This window comes from Urocampus carinirostris, chromosome 19, assembly GCF_059441175.1.
Source record: "Urocampus carinirostris isolate Australia breed hairy pipefish chromosome 19, RoL_Ucar_1.0, whole genome shotgun sequence".
In the NCBI taxonomy this organism is placed as follows: Eukaryota; Metazoa; Chordata; class Actinopteri; order Syngnathiformes; family Syngnathidae; genus Urocampus; species Urocampus carinirostris.
In genome coordinates this window covers 7,998,027-8,016,183 of record NC_142367.1, presented here as the reverse complement: position 1 = coordinate 8,016,183, position 18,157 = coordinate 7,998,027, and the positions used below count along the sequence as shown (strand labels likewise).

At 41.1% G+C, this 18,157-nt stretch overlaps 1 protein-coding gene across 1 annotated transcript; it reads left to right on the top strand.

The window, feature by feature from the left end:
- Positions 1-1,262: 1,262 nt before the first annotated feature.
- On the top strand, positions 1,263-8,375 carry metrn (meteorin, glial cell differentiation regulator). The gene is made up of 4 exons (XM_088324069.1): positions 1,263-1,457; positions 2,251-2,678; positions 5,177-5,236; positions 6,520-8,375. Exons 1-4 carry the CDS (start codon positions 1,369-1,371, stop codon positions 6,831-6,833), a joined length of 891 nt encoding a protein of 296 aa, XP_088180195.1. The 5' UTR covers positions 1,263-1,368; the 3' UTR covers positions 6,834-8,375.
- The last annotated feature ends 9,782 nt before the right edge of the window (positions 8,376-18,157 follow it).

Below are 18,157 nucleotides of genomic sequence, written 5' to 3'. Positions count from 1 at the left end.
ATGAAAAAAACAATCTGCCTTTTATTAGTATGAATCATTTTGCTTATTTTAGTTTATATTTTTCTTAGTTGACACAATATTAGTAACACAAAGCGATGCCAAAAAAGCTGACTGGCACTTTTGGCTTTGTTGACTCGGCATTTTTCCCCGGAAAGACATTCCATTCTCCCAAGCCAGAACAACATTGAATATGAACACTTTTTTTTTCCAGGCAATCAGATAGGTTACCCAAGATGTGAAAAATGCCCCAGAAAGATATTCTACTCTTCCTCACCAGAACAAGTTTGGCCAGGATCACTATATTTCCCAAGCAATCAGGTAAGTCACTCTAAAGGTCAAAATGCCCAAACAACTGATTAAATACTTTTGATTTTGCTGCCTCAGAAGATTTCCCAGAAAGACATTCTCCTCTTCCAGTCCATAAAAACATTTAGTTTCAACTCAATGTCTACCAGACAGTTAGAAGGGTTGGTCTACATCAGAAAAAAATGGTTTTGCTTAATTAGCATTTTTTCGCAGAAAGACATTCCACTCTCCCAGGATATAATGACATTGAATATCAACACCATCTTTTACAGGCAGTCATATAGGTTACCCACTGACCCACCCCAAAAAAAGCTGATTCAGCATTTTTTGTTTTGCTGGCTCAGCAGCTTTCCCAGAAAGAAATTCTACGCTCTGAGACCAGAAAAAGTTTGGCCAATACCCCATCTCTTACTAGCAATCAGTTAGGTCACTCTCGGGGCGAATGACCCTGCCCAAAAAGGGAAATGCCATGTTTTAGTGTCTCAACGCGGGTGATGCTCTAATGAAGCACAGCCTTTTCTAGTTTTTGACTATTGTGAGAGCGGAAAACCCTAAACAAAAACTATTGAGCATGATTTATTGACTACCAAACAGTTTGTGATATTGATCCAGTCTTGCATATGGCAAGAAAACTAAAATTGCATGTACGATATAGGGTGAGGCGGTGTTTAATATTCCTATATTTGCATGGGGGAAGACGAGACAAAGTGCAGACATTGTCTGGATTACTCTGCAATCTCGGCCTTCGCTGGGGGGGCACACAATGGAGAATTGTCACATACTTGTGCACTGTCGCTATTTCTTCAGGTCAGACCCCCACCCTGAGCCCAAAGTCCTCCTCCCCCCTGGGAGAGTGGTTTAAAGTTTCTTTCCCTGGCTTCTGATTGGTTGCTGAAGTTTCTTTCAGGGAATAAACTTTGCGAGCTCGGCTCGCTCTCATCACTCGGTCGGTCGGTTTAGAAACGGACAGCTTCTCTAATCTGAGATTATGGCTGTCACCTCGGATGAGATTTTTTCTTAAAGATAGTTTATATTTTTAATCCTGAAGCATTTTGTTTGAAGATGCATCTTTTGGGGATTTACGCCATTTGGATTTTATTCCGAGCAGCGCTCTGCAACTACTCCGAGGATCAGTGCAGCTGGAGGGGAAGGCAAGTTTGCATGATTTCATCAGATTTTATTTTCATTATAGAAAATATATGCATACAGATTCTTTATAGGTGGCTGCAGGACAGCACTTGTCTTTCTGCAGCGTGTTGAGGCCTGCGTTTGCTTAAGGGCCCCCAAAAATATTTTCAAATCCTCTCTGTGCATGTTTGAAGGAGGGGGGTTTGTGCCTTCCACTAGAGATTGTGAGGACTCGTGGTGGACATGCACAACTCTAAATAACATTCAATTTGGTAGATTTCACAGTGTGGATGGCGGCACTTTACTTCAAGGGGTTTTATAATTGATCACGATTGATTTGAACAAAAAAAAATGACATTCAGTGCCGTAGATGGCTACAGATGTCATTTCTTCTTATACTGGGACAGGTTAACAATTTTTGACCTAGTTTTAGGCTTTTAGGTTAAAATCATGATTTGTAAGAATTGGAGCACTGTGTCCTCATGATTTACATTTATGCCTTGCAGTTTTGTAGAATCTCAGCGACTTGACAAATGTATCATGATCTCTTTTTTAAATTGGGGTTTTGAACCGGCTCGGGCAGCACATCGCAAAAACGGTTGGGAATGGTGTCTCTCAGTTTTGTGATTTTGGGTTTGAACCTTAGCTCCATTGCTCACGTGGGAAGTGTCTTAGAAAACATTTTATGATCTGATTTTGATATCCATGTTCTGAATTGGCATGGGCAGCACGGCACCTATGTGATTGGCAGCCGCGCATTGCGGTTTCGAAGTTTTAGGTTTGAATCTAAACTGATCATCCTTTTTCTGTTAACAGCGGGTTGTCACAGCAGCAAGGCAGCGTGGAGCAGATTTCCCTGCACTGCTCAGAGGGCACACTGGACTGGCTATACCCCAATGGTGCCCTGCGCCTCAGCCTGTCCCCCCGCCTGCCCTCTCAGGGTCCCGGGGCCGGTGGGGGGGGCCTGGTCAGCGTCTGCGTAAAGCCCTCGGAGCACTTTGGCGGGGCCCAGCTCTACCTGGAGCGCGACGGGGCACTGGAGCTGCTGGTGGGGGAGCGCCCTCCATCGGCCCCCTTACCCCGGGTGCGCTGCTTCGGGTGGGCACCGGGCCAGAAGGTGGCGCTCTTCGCCCAGGCCACGCCCCACACCGATATCAGCAGGCGCATTGCTTCCTTTCGCTACGAGCTGAGGGGGGACTGGAGCGCCCGACTGGCACTGGACTCCAACCACGTCAGTACTGTCGGTGAGTATCGTCAGTAAAGATGTGTGTGTTTCGCTGCCCCAAGAGGCAAGAGAGAGGAATATCAATTCAATTACCATGATTTCGGGACTATAAAACACACCTCGAAACCCTAAATCGGCCAGATAGTGTAACGTGAACGTGTACATGGATACAATTGGAAGTGCATACCGGTATAATATCATATTAAGGTGGCAACGGTTCGAACCAAGATAGTGACAGCTAGCACACAAAATCCTAACCACCAGGACACAGATGGTTTCGTCATTGTACCAGATACAAATGTTCGAGAAATAAGAAAACACAAAGTGATTAAAAACAATATTTAATTTTCACTTTTTCTCAGCTCAAGCTAAGCAATGAAAGTGACAAAAAATGTTGAATGCATGCAGCCGAGTGTTTATTTATATCTTTCTGGACAGCTGAATTACTTCCCACAATGCCTCTCTCTTCATTCAGTTCAGAGCCATAGCGCTTCGTTAAGAATTTGCGATTTGAGATACAATACTGTATTTCGGTGGTCCCTAACATTTTCTGTACCACGGACCGGTTAAATTATTCTCGCGGGAGGGCCCAAAGATAGCATCTACTAGGTACCATGATTTATAATGATGACATAGAGGCTAATGTCGTTCAGATGTTGTATGTATCCTTAGTGATCTAGTGAAAAAGATACTGCGCATAATCATAATTTGATTTCCGTTGCATCTTATTTTTGCAATCGTGATCAGCGATGTATTTCGATTGATCAAACAATGCACATTTACGGTACTTATTCATTACTACTGCAACACTGACCCACCCCTAACCCTTAGTGTGGTTTTAATTCCATGTGCCTTATTATAAGGTACACCTAAAAAATATCACAAAAGACACATTTCTGGGGGTGCACCCTATAATCCAATGTGCCTTATAGTGCGGAAACTATGGTAGTCAGTAGTTGTGTGAAAATGGGGCTTTATGTTATATTCAATTAGTTATTACAAATTTAAGTAAGGCTAGAACGGATCGCTGTCATTTACATTCATTTCAGTGCAAAATGACAATTCAAGACCTGCAAGGTTGCGTCCTAATTGGAAAAGTTCACCCCTGAAAAGCAAGGACCCCCCAAAAGCTAATTGCTAATTCCATGCAGACCTCTGCGGTCTGATTGGATTTTCCAGCAGGAAGTGGGCAAACGTTCCGACACTGAAGGCATGTTGGTTTGGAGTAGAATTTTTGTGCGGGAGGGTGGGGGCTACAGGTGGGGGAGGGGGGCAGCCCTACAAAAGCTCAGTATGCGAGTCTTTCTCCAGAGTCGGCAGCACTTTGAATGCTGAGGCATTCTGGGATTACTGGAGTCTCCTAGGAGACCGGGCCTCTCCCCGGCTCTTTTGTTGAGCTGCCTCGCCGTAGGGAGACTCGTCTGTCGCTGGGGGCCGAAACCCCCCGGCCCCATCCCCTCAATTGTCCACTTTCGAGTTTGGAGAGGAAGGAATCTCATTTCTCAAAAAGCTTTGACTGACTGAGGAAAATGCGCTTTAGTGGCCTCCAGAAACTCTTTTTTCAAGTTGGCTGCTTTGCTGTTCACAAACTTAATTTGATTTAAAAATTGAAGGTTAACTAGAACGGTACAATCCACAATTAAATACATAACGTGATAAGTTAACTGCGAAATTCGACTTGATAACATTTTGTGGTGTTCTAAATGAATTAAAAATGTATCTAAAATATTGGAGTTTTACGATACAAGATAATTCGCAAAATCTTAAACTAATCACGTGACCCAGTGACTCTGGCTAATTAATATTTAAGAATTTAATTTAACTTGAGTAAAATATCTTGGTCATAAAATAAATTAAAAAAATATATTTGGTGTTCAAGTCAACAATTAATCCAATTGCATCCAGATTAAGAAAAAATGCAATAGAAACATTTAAGTTTGAACTAAATTGAAAAATCTTAATACTTAATGAAGTCAATATTCTTCCCGTTTGTCTTAAAATTAAATAAAAATGGAAAACATTTTGATCCCAGCTAAAGTTGTTTTATCTTGACATTGGAGACACATTCGGAATCTTTATTCAGCTTATTTAAAGTTGACCTACCAAAAATTCTTAATTAATTCGACTCAAATCCAAAAATAAGCTTCTTAAAACGACAAATAAAATTGTATACATTTTCATCAAAAACAAATTCAGAATTTTTGAGGTGACAAAGACGATGACGGTTTTTGAAAACTGACTTTGAAGTCCAGCCTGTTAAGCCCTCTCCAAATGATTCTTTGTAGAGGTGTGACCGCAGACACCCAGGCTGGTTTTGAGGTGAAGGGTGAGGTGATGTAGGAGTCGGGGGGGCGTTCAGCACATAAATGCTACGAAATGCAGAGAAGCGTGCAACTGTAAAAGTAGCAGCTGTCTGCTAGCGCTCGCTCCTTCCTTCCTTTAGTGCACACATTCTTGTCAATTTAGTTGATTCCTTGACCAATTTTCTGACGGATTACTTTTCCGTGTGGTCCTCAGAAGCCTGCAGGCCCTGCAATGACACCGAGATCCTCATGGCCGTCTGCACCAGCGACTTTGGTAAGTCTTGGAAGCGAATTAACACCTGATCCACTGAAAAGTTACACAAATCAGGGCGGAGACGCATTTCTGCTAATCGGTTTAAAAATTGCTGTTCTCAGAAACGACAGATCACTTCACCCAAGGGAAGCACTAAGCCAGGGGCTCAAAAAATTAAGATAATTAAAAAATGGAAGCATAGAGGGAGTTTCTGGTGGTTGAATTTGGGGTTCTCCTTGTTCCTACCATCTAGTTGCTCGATACTTTTGCCAAGGTGCAGTACTCAGACAGAATTGACCTTGAGGTTAGCCAAAGTGGAGGATGGGTGGTGACAAGTGAGGATGAATGAACAGAACAATCATTGACAAAAAGGAACGAGACAACACAGTTAAAAATGGTGATTTAACAAAGATAACGAAACAGAGGGATGATGGATTGAAGGAAAGATGGCAGTATTATAGAGGATGCTCTGAATAAGGATATAAAGGAGAGTAAGGAAGGTATGGAATGAAAAAAGGAACTAAAGGAAGGTGGCGCAAGGAAGGGAAGGAAGGAAAGTTGAATGAAAAGTGGAAATAGCAAGTGAAAAAGGAAGTAAAGAAAGATGGTAGGAGTGAAGGAAAAAAATGAAGAAGGGAAGGAAGAAAAGAAGGAAGGAAAGATTTGTGGATGAATGAGAAGCATAAGTAGCAAGGATGCCGTGAAAAGGAAGGAAATGAGGTAAAGAAAGAAAATAAGGAGGGAAGGAAGGAATTAAGTAAATGGATAAGGTAAGGATGGAAGGAAATAAGGGTGGATGAATGGGACCAGAATTAGCAGTGAGGCTATGAAAAAGGAAGGAAAAGAAAGTAAAATAATGAGGTAAGGAAGGAAGGAAGAAATGAAGGAGGAGAGGGCGGGAAGAAGGGAGTGAGAATAAGAAGAAGGAAGTAGAGAGGACTAAAGAAGAAAAAGAAAGGGGCAAAAAAGACAAAGATGGAAGAAAATGTTAAAATAAATTACTAAGATCATCACTGCAAAAAGGCAGCAAGAGAAATAGAAGAATGGAAAATTAAGTTAATGAATGAAAGAAAGAAGGGACGGATAAAAAAAATGTGAATTTATAGAAGGCTGGAAAACCAATCGCTGAAGGGAGGCGCTAAGAATGGTGTTCTTACTGGAAATTTTGGGTTCATCCACAACTTCAAAAAGTCAGCCACTTAATCTGAGAGAGGAAAAAGCCAGTTAAGAAATGTCAATTTGAAATTGGTGTTGTTGCTGCCGTGGCAAGAAGTTAACCTGAGCATCCGTCTTGTGTCCGGCAGTGGTCCGAGGCAACATCCGTTCGGTGGAGGAGGACCAGAACCTACGTGCTGCCGTCATCAAGGTGGCGGCCACGCGGGTCTTTCGCCAGAAGTCGGCCCTTTTCAGTGGGGGCGGACGGGTGTCCTCCCGGGGCGAAGTCCGCACGCTCCTGCGCTGCGGTGTCAAACCCGGTCCCGGCAGCTTCCTCTTCACCGGCCGGGTCCACTTTGGCGAGGCCTGGCTGGGCTGCGCTCCTCGATACAAGGACTTCCTGCAGGCCTATGCTGCCGCAAAGGCTGCCCGCCAGATCCCTTGCCAACTTCCCGTAGACTGAAACACGAACGGGCACGCCGCAGATGATGACGCGAAGAGCCCAAGGGGCGATGTCAGCCTCTTCGGAACCAGGTGGAGCCACAAAAGGGTCCTAGAAAAACGGATGCCTTTCAAGTGCAATAGCCGAGTTGTGACATCGGTGTCCTGGTTGGCGTGGAGATGGGAAGACGTTTGTTTCGGGGTCGGCAAAGTTCAATCCCGACGCTAAAAAAACACACATAGCATGGCAATAAAGTCAAGTGCAGTAATATTCAGACTATAAGGCGCACTTAAAGACCCCATATTGGCCAAAAATTTGACGGTGCGCCTTATAACCCGGTGTGTTTTATAATCTGTAGATTGAAAATGCATACAGTATAGGTGTGAGTTTTTTACACAAAGCTTTACAGTATACTTCTGTATTTAAGCAATTATTGATGAATCAATAACCAACCACATTGTATGCAATGGAATTCAAACCAGGGTTGTGGCGGTGCTTACACTCCACCAGTGGTACAGATGACATATAAAAAGGCATTAGGGCTTATCTCATTACATATTTTCACCCTTGGTGCCAGAAACTGATTTGCATAGTGCATTCTGATAGTTTAAACAGTCTCTCCTCTTCTTTACCTGTGCGTCAATAACGTTGCGAAAGTCAGAAACAGAAATCAAAGTATTTCAACAAAATACTAAATGAGGTCTTTTCCATATGTGTCTATATTAAACTGAGAGGTTGATGACACAAAAGTGAAGAAGTGAAGAGGCTGCTTAACCTATCTGAATATACAATGCAAATGTATTTTTTGGCACTTTGATTAAAAATTGGGTGATAATGAGATAAGCCCTAATAGTGGTCTTGTGATAAAGTGCTGGAACCCTCATCCCCATGATCTGGGTTTGACAACGGTTGCAAACAATGTCATGCAATTTGAATCACTTAATAACTGATTCATTATTCCATGCACTCTACAATTCAGTGCGCCTTGTATAGAAAAATGTTATTTCTGGGGGTGCGCCTTATAATCCAGTGCATCTTATAAGTGCGGAAAATACGGCACATAAAAAAAGAGCTTAGCTTGGCTCAATCTAATTTGACGGGAAACAAAAACAACCAACAGCTTTGATGGAAATCAACAGCAAAGACAATGTTGTGAGAGAAAACAAATTATCCAAGCTCAGGGAATCAACAACAAATAGTTCCTCGTCCTCAGAGGGATGTGTTTTATGTGAGAGGAGAAACTTGCACTGTACCAACGAAAGGGAACCCATCGTGATGCTAAAAAGAAATACCAAAAAAAAAAGAAAAAAGAAAGAAAGCAAATCTATGTAGCAGAGAAGTGCAGCTAATATATGTGCACACATTTATTGTCAGTGTTTTTGTGAAAAATCTCACACATGACAGACAAAATGTGAGAAAATGCGTACCAATGTGCACAACCACAAAGACAGGTTCTCTACCAAATGACTTTCCAACAATTTGCTTTGTGCATATGTGAATATTGAAAAATGTAAATATGTAAATAAGATGTTATTGTATTTGAAATATACTTGAAAAATGCTCCTCATGCTGTCTGCTTGTTTTATTGCAAACGAGAACTTCTTTAAAGTCTTTCAACCTCACTTAGTGTGCGAGGCGAAACTGTTCCCACGCATAAGTCAGCCTGCCGTGAAAGAGACCTCCAAAAGACCAGCGAGATTTGGGGAGTGTTGTGTGAGAGTGCCCGTGTGTGAGTGCCAGTTGGAATTCTGTTGTCCTTGCGCTGCCATTTTCAGGAGCCAGGAAGCCATAAATTGAAAGGCAGCAAGGTTTCGGAACGGGTGCCGCAAGGTCGCTAGCTCCACCCGGGCCATGAACCAGAGAGTGTGTAAGAGCAGCTTGGATAAAACAGCTTGAGGGAACGTTGAGTTTAGAATTTTTACCCAAACTCAATCCAACTCCTTCTTGATATCTTCATAAAAGATGCTCATTTTATATATTTAAATGATTGCTGCAGGAAAAATAAGAATGAATGAAAACTTTTATTTCGAACATTAAAATAAAAACAGGACAAAAACAATGAGTCAACAACAAAATAATGTCACATAACATGTTCGAAAAGGGGTAGTCAGAAGCAGATGCTTATTTTCCCTACCCCTTTATCTTCCCTATCAAATACATTTTACAAATCCTCTTCTGCTCTTGTGTCTAATATAACAAAATCTCGTGGATATACTTATTACATAGGTCAGATATCAATAATTATAATAATTACAACAATCACATATTTTATACACTAATCTTCATAATACCCATCCCTCAACGTCATAATGCCACTAGTTATCAAACATCACTGCGGCACCAATGATAATAACAACAGTAAAATAAAAATAATATTTATAATAACAGTTATGATATAATAATAGGAACAATAACAACAAAGTTAACCATAGTTTTAGACGCAGTATTTCCAATCTTACTCATATCCCATTTTCTTCATCCCTGTATTTCGCCAGTAATGGGTTTTTTTGTATTGAAATTTTAACACATGAATAGTTGGACATTGTTTGATCTCATCTTGTAAATTATTCCAAAGTTTCACTCCACACACAGACACACACATACTTTTCCTGGTTGTTCTCACCTTTGGGATTTTTAATTTACTACAGCCTTTTAAGTTTTAATTTCCCTCCTTCCGAATGAATAATTTTTAGATGTTTCTGGCACCATGTTTTTGTTGACCTTAAATAACAGTTGTGAAGTGAAAGATTTTATTAAAACATCCAATTTTAATAATTTGGACTGCATGAATAAAATATTAGTATGATCCCGATATCCTACCTATGGTTCTTATTGCACGTTTTGAGAGAGTGAAAGAGCACATTTGTCAAAGTCAAAGTGAGCTTTTTTTGTCAATTCTGCTGCAAAACAGAGAATTGAAATTGCGTTTCTCTCAGCCCCCGGTGTCTAGAAAATAAAAATCACAAAAACACTGTGCTAGGACACACTACACTAAGTCACACATAAAGACAGTATGGAAGATATATAAACAGTGCACACATAAAGTAAAGAAATTAAGTATTTGAACACCCAGCTATTTTGCTATTCCTCCCACTTAAAAATTATGGAGGGGTCTGAAATTGTCATCGTAGGTGCATGTCTATTGTGAGAGAGATAAACTAAAAACAAAAATCCAGAAATCACAATGAAAGATTTTTTTTAACAATTTATTTGTGTGATACAGCTGCAAGTAAGAATTTAAACAACTGATAAAATGAATGTTAATATTTGGCACAGTAGCCTTTGTTTGATATTACAGAGGTCAAACATTTCCGGTAGCGTTTCACTAGGTTTGCACTGCAAAAGGGATCTTGGCCCACTGCTCCACACAGATCTTCTCTAGATCAGTCAGGTTTCTGCACTGTTGCTAAGAAACATGGAGTTAGAACTCTCTCCAAGGATTTTCGATTGGGTTCAGGTCTGGAGACTGGCTGGGCCATGCTAGAACCTTGATATGCTTCTTATGGAGCCACTCCTTGGTTTTCCTGGCTGTGTGCTTTGAGTCGTTGTCGTTTTGGAAAACCCAGCCACGACCCATCTTCAATGCTCTGACTGAGGGAAGGAGGTTGTTCTCAAAAATCTCACACTACACGGCCCCAGTCATCCTCTATTTAATGCATTGCACTCGTCCTGTCCCATGTGCAGAAAAACACCCCCAAAATATGATGCTACCAACCCCATGCTTCAGCGTATTGATGGTATTCTTCGGCTTGTACTCTTTGTTTTTCTTCCTCCAAGCACGCATGGTGGAATTATGACCAAAAAGTTCTATTTAGGTCTCATCTGACCACAAAACCTTCTCCCATGACTCCTCTGTATCATCCAAATGGTCATAGGCAAACCTAACACATGCCTTGACATGTGCTGGTTTAAGCAGGGGGAACCTTTCGTGCCATACATGATTTCAAACCATGACGTCTTAGTGTATTACGTACAGTACCCTTGGAAACGGTTGTCCCAGCTTTTTTCAGGTCATTGACCAACCCCTGTCGTGTAGTTCCAGGCTCATTCCTCACCTTGCTTAGAAACATTGAGACCCCATGAGGTGATATCATGCATGGGGCTCCACTCCGATTGAGATTGACCATCATGTTTAGCTTCTTTCATTTTCTAATGATTGCTCCAACAGTGGACCTTTTTTCACTGAGCTGCTTGGCAATTGCTCCGTAGCCTTTACCAGCCTAGTGGAGGTGTTAAAGTCTTACTGATTGTATGGGGTGGACAGGTGTCTTTATGCAAATAACAACCTTAAACGGGTGCATCTGATTCAGTATGATACATGGAGTGCAGGTGGACTTTTAATGGGTGGACCAATAGGTCTTTCAGGGTCAGAATTCTAGATGATACACAGGTGTTCTAATACTTATTTGCAGCTGAGTCACACAAATAAATTGTTAAAAAAAATCATGCATTTTGATTTCTGGATTTTTCTTTTTAGTTTATCTCTCTAACAGTGGACATGCACCTACAATTAAAATTTCAGACCCCTCAATGATTTATAAGTGGGAGAAATAGCAAAACAACAGGGTGTTCAAATACGGATTTTCTCAACTGTAAGTCATAAAGTGCATAGTAGTCCCTTGTAAACAAAAAGTTTGGAGTTGTGCAAAATGTTCTGAGTTGTAAAGCAAATGTACATGATTGTACACAATTGTGCACTGAGCGTTAGCCTATTTTGGTCCTAAAGTGTTCAATTGTTAAAGTGATGTAGTTTCCTGGAGGCAGTGGGTGTGTGTCCATTTGTTGAAAAAAATAGAAATAAAAAATGAAAAAAAGGGGAGTCAGGCTCTAGATCAGGGGTCGGGAACCCATGGCTCGCGAGCCATATATGGCTCTTTCTATGAGTACATGTGGCTCGGAGACAAATTTGATTGCATGCAAATTTTCTCCATCTCGTCCAAAACGTAAGCAGCTAGTCCTGTTCAAAGACTCACAAAACCAAACTAAAGCTAACATCAAAACAGTGCTTGGCAGAATATATAGGGCACGTTTTTCACTACAATTTACAGTCAAGGTGTCACACGAAAAAAAAAAAAACTCGTTCTGGCTGTACATCGCTAAAGAATCCGTTATATAAAATCTCGCTATATTATCTGTCTTCAGTGTTCAGATACCTTATGATGAATCCACAGAACACACTGTAAATACGCCAAAACACCGGAAGAGAACTTAAAGATTTTTGATTGGGTGAGTGGGAGGGATGGGTGGAGCTATGCAAAAAGTGCAAGCACTCCCTCCCACCTCTCGCCCTACGCCGTCTGCGCCATAGATAAGCACATCAGGCTCCCTGTTTGCAGAATGTTGTGACGTTTTTACAAAATAACTGCTTACATCTGATTTTGAAACCAATATGTATGAAAAAAAAAGGTCAAAATGAGTTTAACCGATCTTGAGTAATTGCAAGAAAAACACAAGTTTAAAGTGGTATGTTTGTTGATTTTGGGACACGGGCTCTGGCATTATTCTCTTTTCATAATTTTTATCAAATCATCCAAAATAAATGTGCTGAAGACTAAGCTTTTGTCTGGGCCGCGAGTTTAGCAATTTAGTAAATTTGTCTCATAATATATGGTGTGGCTCTTTCCCAAAATAAAATTAATATATTTTGCTTTAATGGCTCTTTGAGTCAAAAAGGTTCCCGACCCCTGCTCTAGATGGAGCGGGCAATGGAGAGAAAGTGGCATTGAGGAAGGATGGCAGAGCAGGGAGTGAGTTCAGTATCCTGACAGCCTGGTGGATGAAGCTGTCCCACTGTGTGCTGGTCCTGGAGCAAATAAATTGAAATGTGTGAGTTTGGGAAGAGGGTCCGAGCAAAAAAATCGACCTACATGTGAATGTGTGTGTACGTGAAGGTTTGTGTGTGTACTTCTCAAGGTTTCATCATTTTCCTCATGTTGAGGTTTTTGAGTTCTTCCTAACCCTCATGGAGGTTTTAGATCAGGGGATGGTGTAATAATAGTCTGTAGTTTGTAATAATCTGTGGTCTGAGCAACCCTTTGAGAATCCTTGTGATTAAGGCTATACAAATAAACATGACTTGACTAGACTCCTTAATCCATAAAATTCGAGTGTCAAACTGGTGGCCCGCGTGGCGACATAAATGTAGAAAAAAATCCGCTTCTCCGATGTAGTGAATGAAAATAGTGTGCATTATAAATCAGATGGTAAGATATATTCAGATTTATTTTCAAGACAAAATGGCCAAAACAATTTTCCCTTTAATGTCCAATTAGCTGCAATCTTAATGAAATGTAAAACGCTTCACTCAGTAACTTTGTAACACTTTCACCACGGACAAACATTTAAGGGACAGTATGTAATATTTAGTGCCTCCTAGTGGTCTAGTTGGCGTACAAACTGCACCATGCTTTCGGCTAAAGAACCTGGCCAATGTTTTCAGCTTTCCAGCACGCGAGCAAGATGTCCTCTTGAACAACTTCTAGCATTCTCTCGAGTGATGACGAAGGTCAGTTACATCTTTTTAATAATTTGGTTCTCATTTTTTCATAGAAATTGCGACTGATATACTTTCATACTTGTTTATAGATCTTCTAATTGATAGCGTAATGACGCATTGCAAGACAATACTGTAGTGCCACTGTCAATACCACTGGTGCTAATGGTAATAGCTACGTTCACATTCGTACATGCACTGCAGGAAAAAGGTCTAAAACTATAGGAAGCTAGAGCTCTTGTTGGTGATAGGAACGAGTGGAGACGCGTTGTGAAAGGATAGTGGGATGTTTGGACGCGTTCTAAGGGATATGCAGGGCACTTGAATGATGCGCCAGGGGTAAACCAGTGAAAGCTGTCAGGCCCTGCTTGTCAAGAACCAGGACAGACTCTCGGATCCAATAGCGTTTGTTTCAAAGGAGTTTTTATTGGAAAGAGTTGTTGGAGCTGGCTTGTGACGCCGGCGCTTGTCGGTCATCAAACCTCCTTGGGCGGAATGGCAGCTCCGTGACAGGTAAGTGGAAGGTACAGCTTAGCAGGTAAGTCGAGGGCCAGGGCGGGAGAGCAGGTCGAAAAACGTGGGACAGAAACAGGTCAAAAATGGAAGGCAGGCATGAATCAGGCAAGAGGAGTCGTAGGTACTTTGTGGTCTGGAGAAACACACAGGGATACAAAAAGTATGATCCGACGTCCATCTCTGGACACAGACCGCTTAAGAGGAGAACGTCAGCCAATCAGGAAGTGCGCTCCAGCGCGCCCAACGATTGCCCCAGATGACTTCACTTAGGCAATCACAACACTGCTGTTCAACAGAGGAGGGTGTTGTGTCACCCTGACTAGAGTGACATGGCTGCTTTCTTGTGTCGAAAGCATGACCAACTTGTGTAGTTGTGTAGTTCCCTGTGTAGCATTTTTTATCCACAAACTCCAAATCCCCAACAAATGCATTTTGAAATAATTCATTTTCACAAAATTGGATGAGATTATCCATTCATCCATCCATTATCTGCACCGCTTATCCTCAGTGGTGGGGCGGGGGTGCTGGAGCCCATCCCAGCCATCTTCGGGCAGTGGGCAGGGGACACCCTGAACTGGTTGCCAGCCAGTCGCAGGGCACACAGGGACAGACAATTCGCTCGCTCATTCACACCCAGGGACAATTTCGACCGGCCAATTAACCTGATGCATGTTTTTGGAATGTGGGAGGAAACCGGAGTGCTCGGAGGAAACCCAAGCAAGCACGGGGAGAACATGCAAACTCCGCACAGGAAAGTTGGTAGCTGGATTTGAACACATGACCGAGAATTGCGCTGCACACGCGCTAACCACCGCTCCTCCGTGCTGCCCGATGAGATTATCACTAGGTAAATGCTCTTTGACTAAACTATCCCGTCCCTTTTTCTGTGGATATCCACTCAGATTTGCAGGCCATTAAAGAAATCTAAATGTAAATGACCCTCTATTTTTTTCTTAGTATTTTTGCAGTCTAAGGCCTGCGGCCCACTGGAATTGAGTTTGAGACCCACCAGTTTAAGACCAGTGGTATAGAGCATCCCTCCTTGATCACTACACACGCACAACCTTGCATAACTCATTGGAACAATTTTACCGGAACAAAGTTGAATTTTGGGCCGGTGGGAACAGAATCGGATCGCTTCCCGCAGCTGCTCATTTGAAAAATATTGGCCCTGGCATTGATGCGGCGATATCATCTTCGCAAGCGTCTCTTTAAACGCTGACGACACGGGACGGCCAGCATCCGGACGATAAACAAGAGCCGTTACTACGGCGACTGTTCAAGCCACCGCCAGCTGAGCGTACCGGAATCCCGGCGCAGCCGTCGGACAGCTGTAGCATCCGACCGCTTGGGAAATTCCCACACAGTTTCCATCCGTAGATTTACGGGAAAAGTGACAGAGACGGATGATGCGTTTCATCTGCCGTTTTTACGATTTTGCCAGTTTGACTCTGTCAATCAACGTACAGGGTTCAAACACCTTTTCCATGGCAAAATTCAAGCACTTTTTAAGGACTTTCACAGACAATTTTTAAATTTCTCCGGTATCAATAGAAGAAGAAATCGGGTGTGATGCACGAATATATCTTCAATTTACATGTGCCATTTTTAATCTTGTCTGCATTTATAAAGACATATAATTTTAGATCTTAAGTACATAGTGAATATATCTATTTTGAGACATCTCTCCTAATTTAGAGTAAAAATGATGGTAATTTGTCGCCTACATTTTCAGTTGCAGGAAGTTCTTTCCAATAGAATTTACCACTGCGAAAAAACTACATTAATTACTGCTTGGCCCATAATAAATGTCTACAATCGAGTAACGTAATCCTTGCTCTAATACACATTTAATATTGCCTCTTTTAGGTGTAGCATGCACCTGTTCTCTTAGGCATGACCTGTAGATGCAAAGACGACAATGGCATACAAAATAATGCCAGCTGCCGTTAATCATAAGGGAAGAAATGCAATGCAAATTTAGAGTTGGCAGACTTGTTAAGGAACATGGCAACAATTATAAGCATATACACCCGACATCCTTGAAAACATAACATTGGTATTCAAGCATTTTCAAAGACTTTAAACACCCGAACGAACGCTGAAAGTAGTCAAGTCATGTTTATTTGTATAGCTCTTAATCACAAAGAGTCTCAAAGGGCTGCACAGACCACAGATTATTGCAAACTACAAACTATTACAGAATTACAACATTCCCTGATCTAAAACCTACATGAGGGCAAGGGAAAACTCAAAAACCTCACTATGAGGAACTGTAAAATTATTACCTATGCATTTCATAATTAAGAAATACAAAGAGAGCACGCAAATCACTACCCTCATGAAGTTGTAATCAGTAACATTTTGAATCCCCTGAGATTTGAAGACTATAAAATAGTGTGATAATGAGATAAAATTAAAGTTTTTTTTTGTTTGACATCAATATCATTAGTTTTCTAGTGGTAGGGATTCAGTGCTCTTACCACCGTGACCCGTGTTCAATTTCTGTTGCGTCTTATGTTTTGTGATAGTTGTGATATTTTTTGACTGATCAATCATTGCACGGATACGGTCATGTACTACTATTAAACCTCGTATATAACCAGGGTTGGGTAGGGTTACTTTAACTTGATTACTTTTAATGACTTTTGGATTACTCCAATACCAAATATGCTAATAAAAGACAAAAGTAACTAAATATGAATAAAATAACTAAATTTTGTGCAGGCTTGGGGAGTAACGGAATACATGGAACTGCAAAAATGATGTTGGTAAGCTGTTTTGTTTATTTATTTTCCTTTTTTTTCTGTCGCATTTTATGTTAGTTTTGCCGGAGATCAAAGAGATCAAAGCCAGGAGAGAAAGCTTACCACGTGTTGTGAGTCATAATTTTATTCATATTTAGTTTCCTTTGTCTTTTATTAGCATATTTGGTATTGGAGTAATCCAAAAGTAATTGAAAGTAATCCAGTTAAAGTAACCCTACCCAACCCTGTATATAACGCATATGCACCTTTTAAGGTTTGGAGTTATTTTAGGTTAAAAAAATGTGGGTTATACACTAATAAATACAGTAAAACTCTTTAAGTCAATTACTTGAAGAAAAAGAATGTGACAATTTACTAATTCTAATGATCACTGATTTTATTTTGTAAAATTATTTGATGTTATTTTCACAATTGAAGCTCCTCACATCAAAATTCTAGTTAAAAGGCTAAACAGAACAAAAAAGGAACAGTGTGTATATTTAGCGCGTCCCAGTGGTACAAAAAATCATTAAAAATAAAGATTAAATTAAATAATAAGTGAAATACATCGTCTATCATAGAAACATGTATTTTTTAAATACTCCTGTGTTGACAAATTTGAGACTCATAAGCTGACATAATTTTCCGACATCTTGCTGCTACGAGTGCCCGAAAAACCAAAAACCTGGAGACTCGGCAAAAAAAAACAAAAATGATGCGATTTGGCCATTGAGTCATTGTAGTTTGTGTTATCTATCATTGTCTGTTGCAATCGAGTGACATCTAGTGGTCAAATGATACTCACTGTCCCTTGAAGAAAATGTTATATATTAATGGTTGATTGGTTAGATCTCTTAACCACTAGGGTTGTAGGGGCCACCATTTCCTGTGGTGTGTCTTGGGCAAGTACAGCCTGGGGGGCACCAATCCCTCTAAAATAGTACTTTCAAAATAAAATAGGTTAAAAATGAAAACTCCTATGATTATTTTTATCTAGAGTATTTTTTTCCCTCATTTTGAAATGAGGATATCTATGTGGCAAGAGAAGACATACAAAAGGAAAGCTGAGAGAATGTGTTTGCTTTCCCGGTGTGTTCTCGCTTTTGTTAGCTAGGTTTCAATTGTACAAAAGAACGAAACTGCGGCTCAACCTTTTTTTCTCTGAACTAGTATCTCCTTGAATTTCCTCTGCAGTGTTTTGCGGCCTGCAGGCAGAATCGCTCAACCGATACCAAGAAGAAAGAACATCACAAAGGCTGTTTAAAGCTCATCAAAGCTGACAAAAAAGTCAAGAGGTTATATTTGTTGTTTTTCCATTATCTGCACCGCTTATCCTCAGTAGGGTCGCGGGGGTGCTGGAGCCCATCCCAGCTATCTTCGGGCAGTGGGCAGGGGACACCCTGAACTGGTTGCCAGCTAGTCGCAGGGCACACAGTAACAGACAACTCGCTTATTCACACCTTGGGACAATTTGGATCACCCAATTACCCTTACATGCATGTTTTTGGGATGTGGGAGGAAACCGGAGTGCCTGGAGGGAACCCACACAAGTACGGGGAGAACATGCAAACTCCACACAGGAGGTTATC

Excerpts from the sequence above, each read along its gene's own strand:
- metrn (XM_088324069.1), top strand. The coding sequence starts at position 1,369 with ATGCATCTTTTGGGGATTTACGCCATTTGGATTTTATTCCGAGCAGCG. Across the intron at positions 1,458-2,250 it reads CAGTGCAGCTGGAGGGGAAG|CGGGTTGTCACAGCAGCAAG; the intron begins GCAAGTTTGCAT and ends TTCTGTTAACAG. Across the intron at positions 5,237-6,519 it reads CGTCTGCACCAGCGACTTTG|TGGTCCGAGGCAACATCCGT; the intron begins GTAAGTCTTGGA and ends TGTGTCCGGCAG.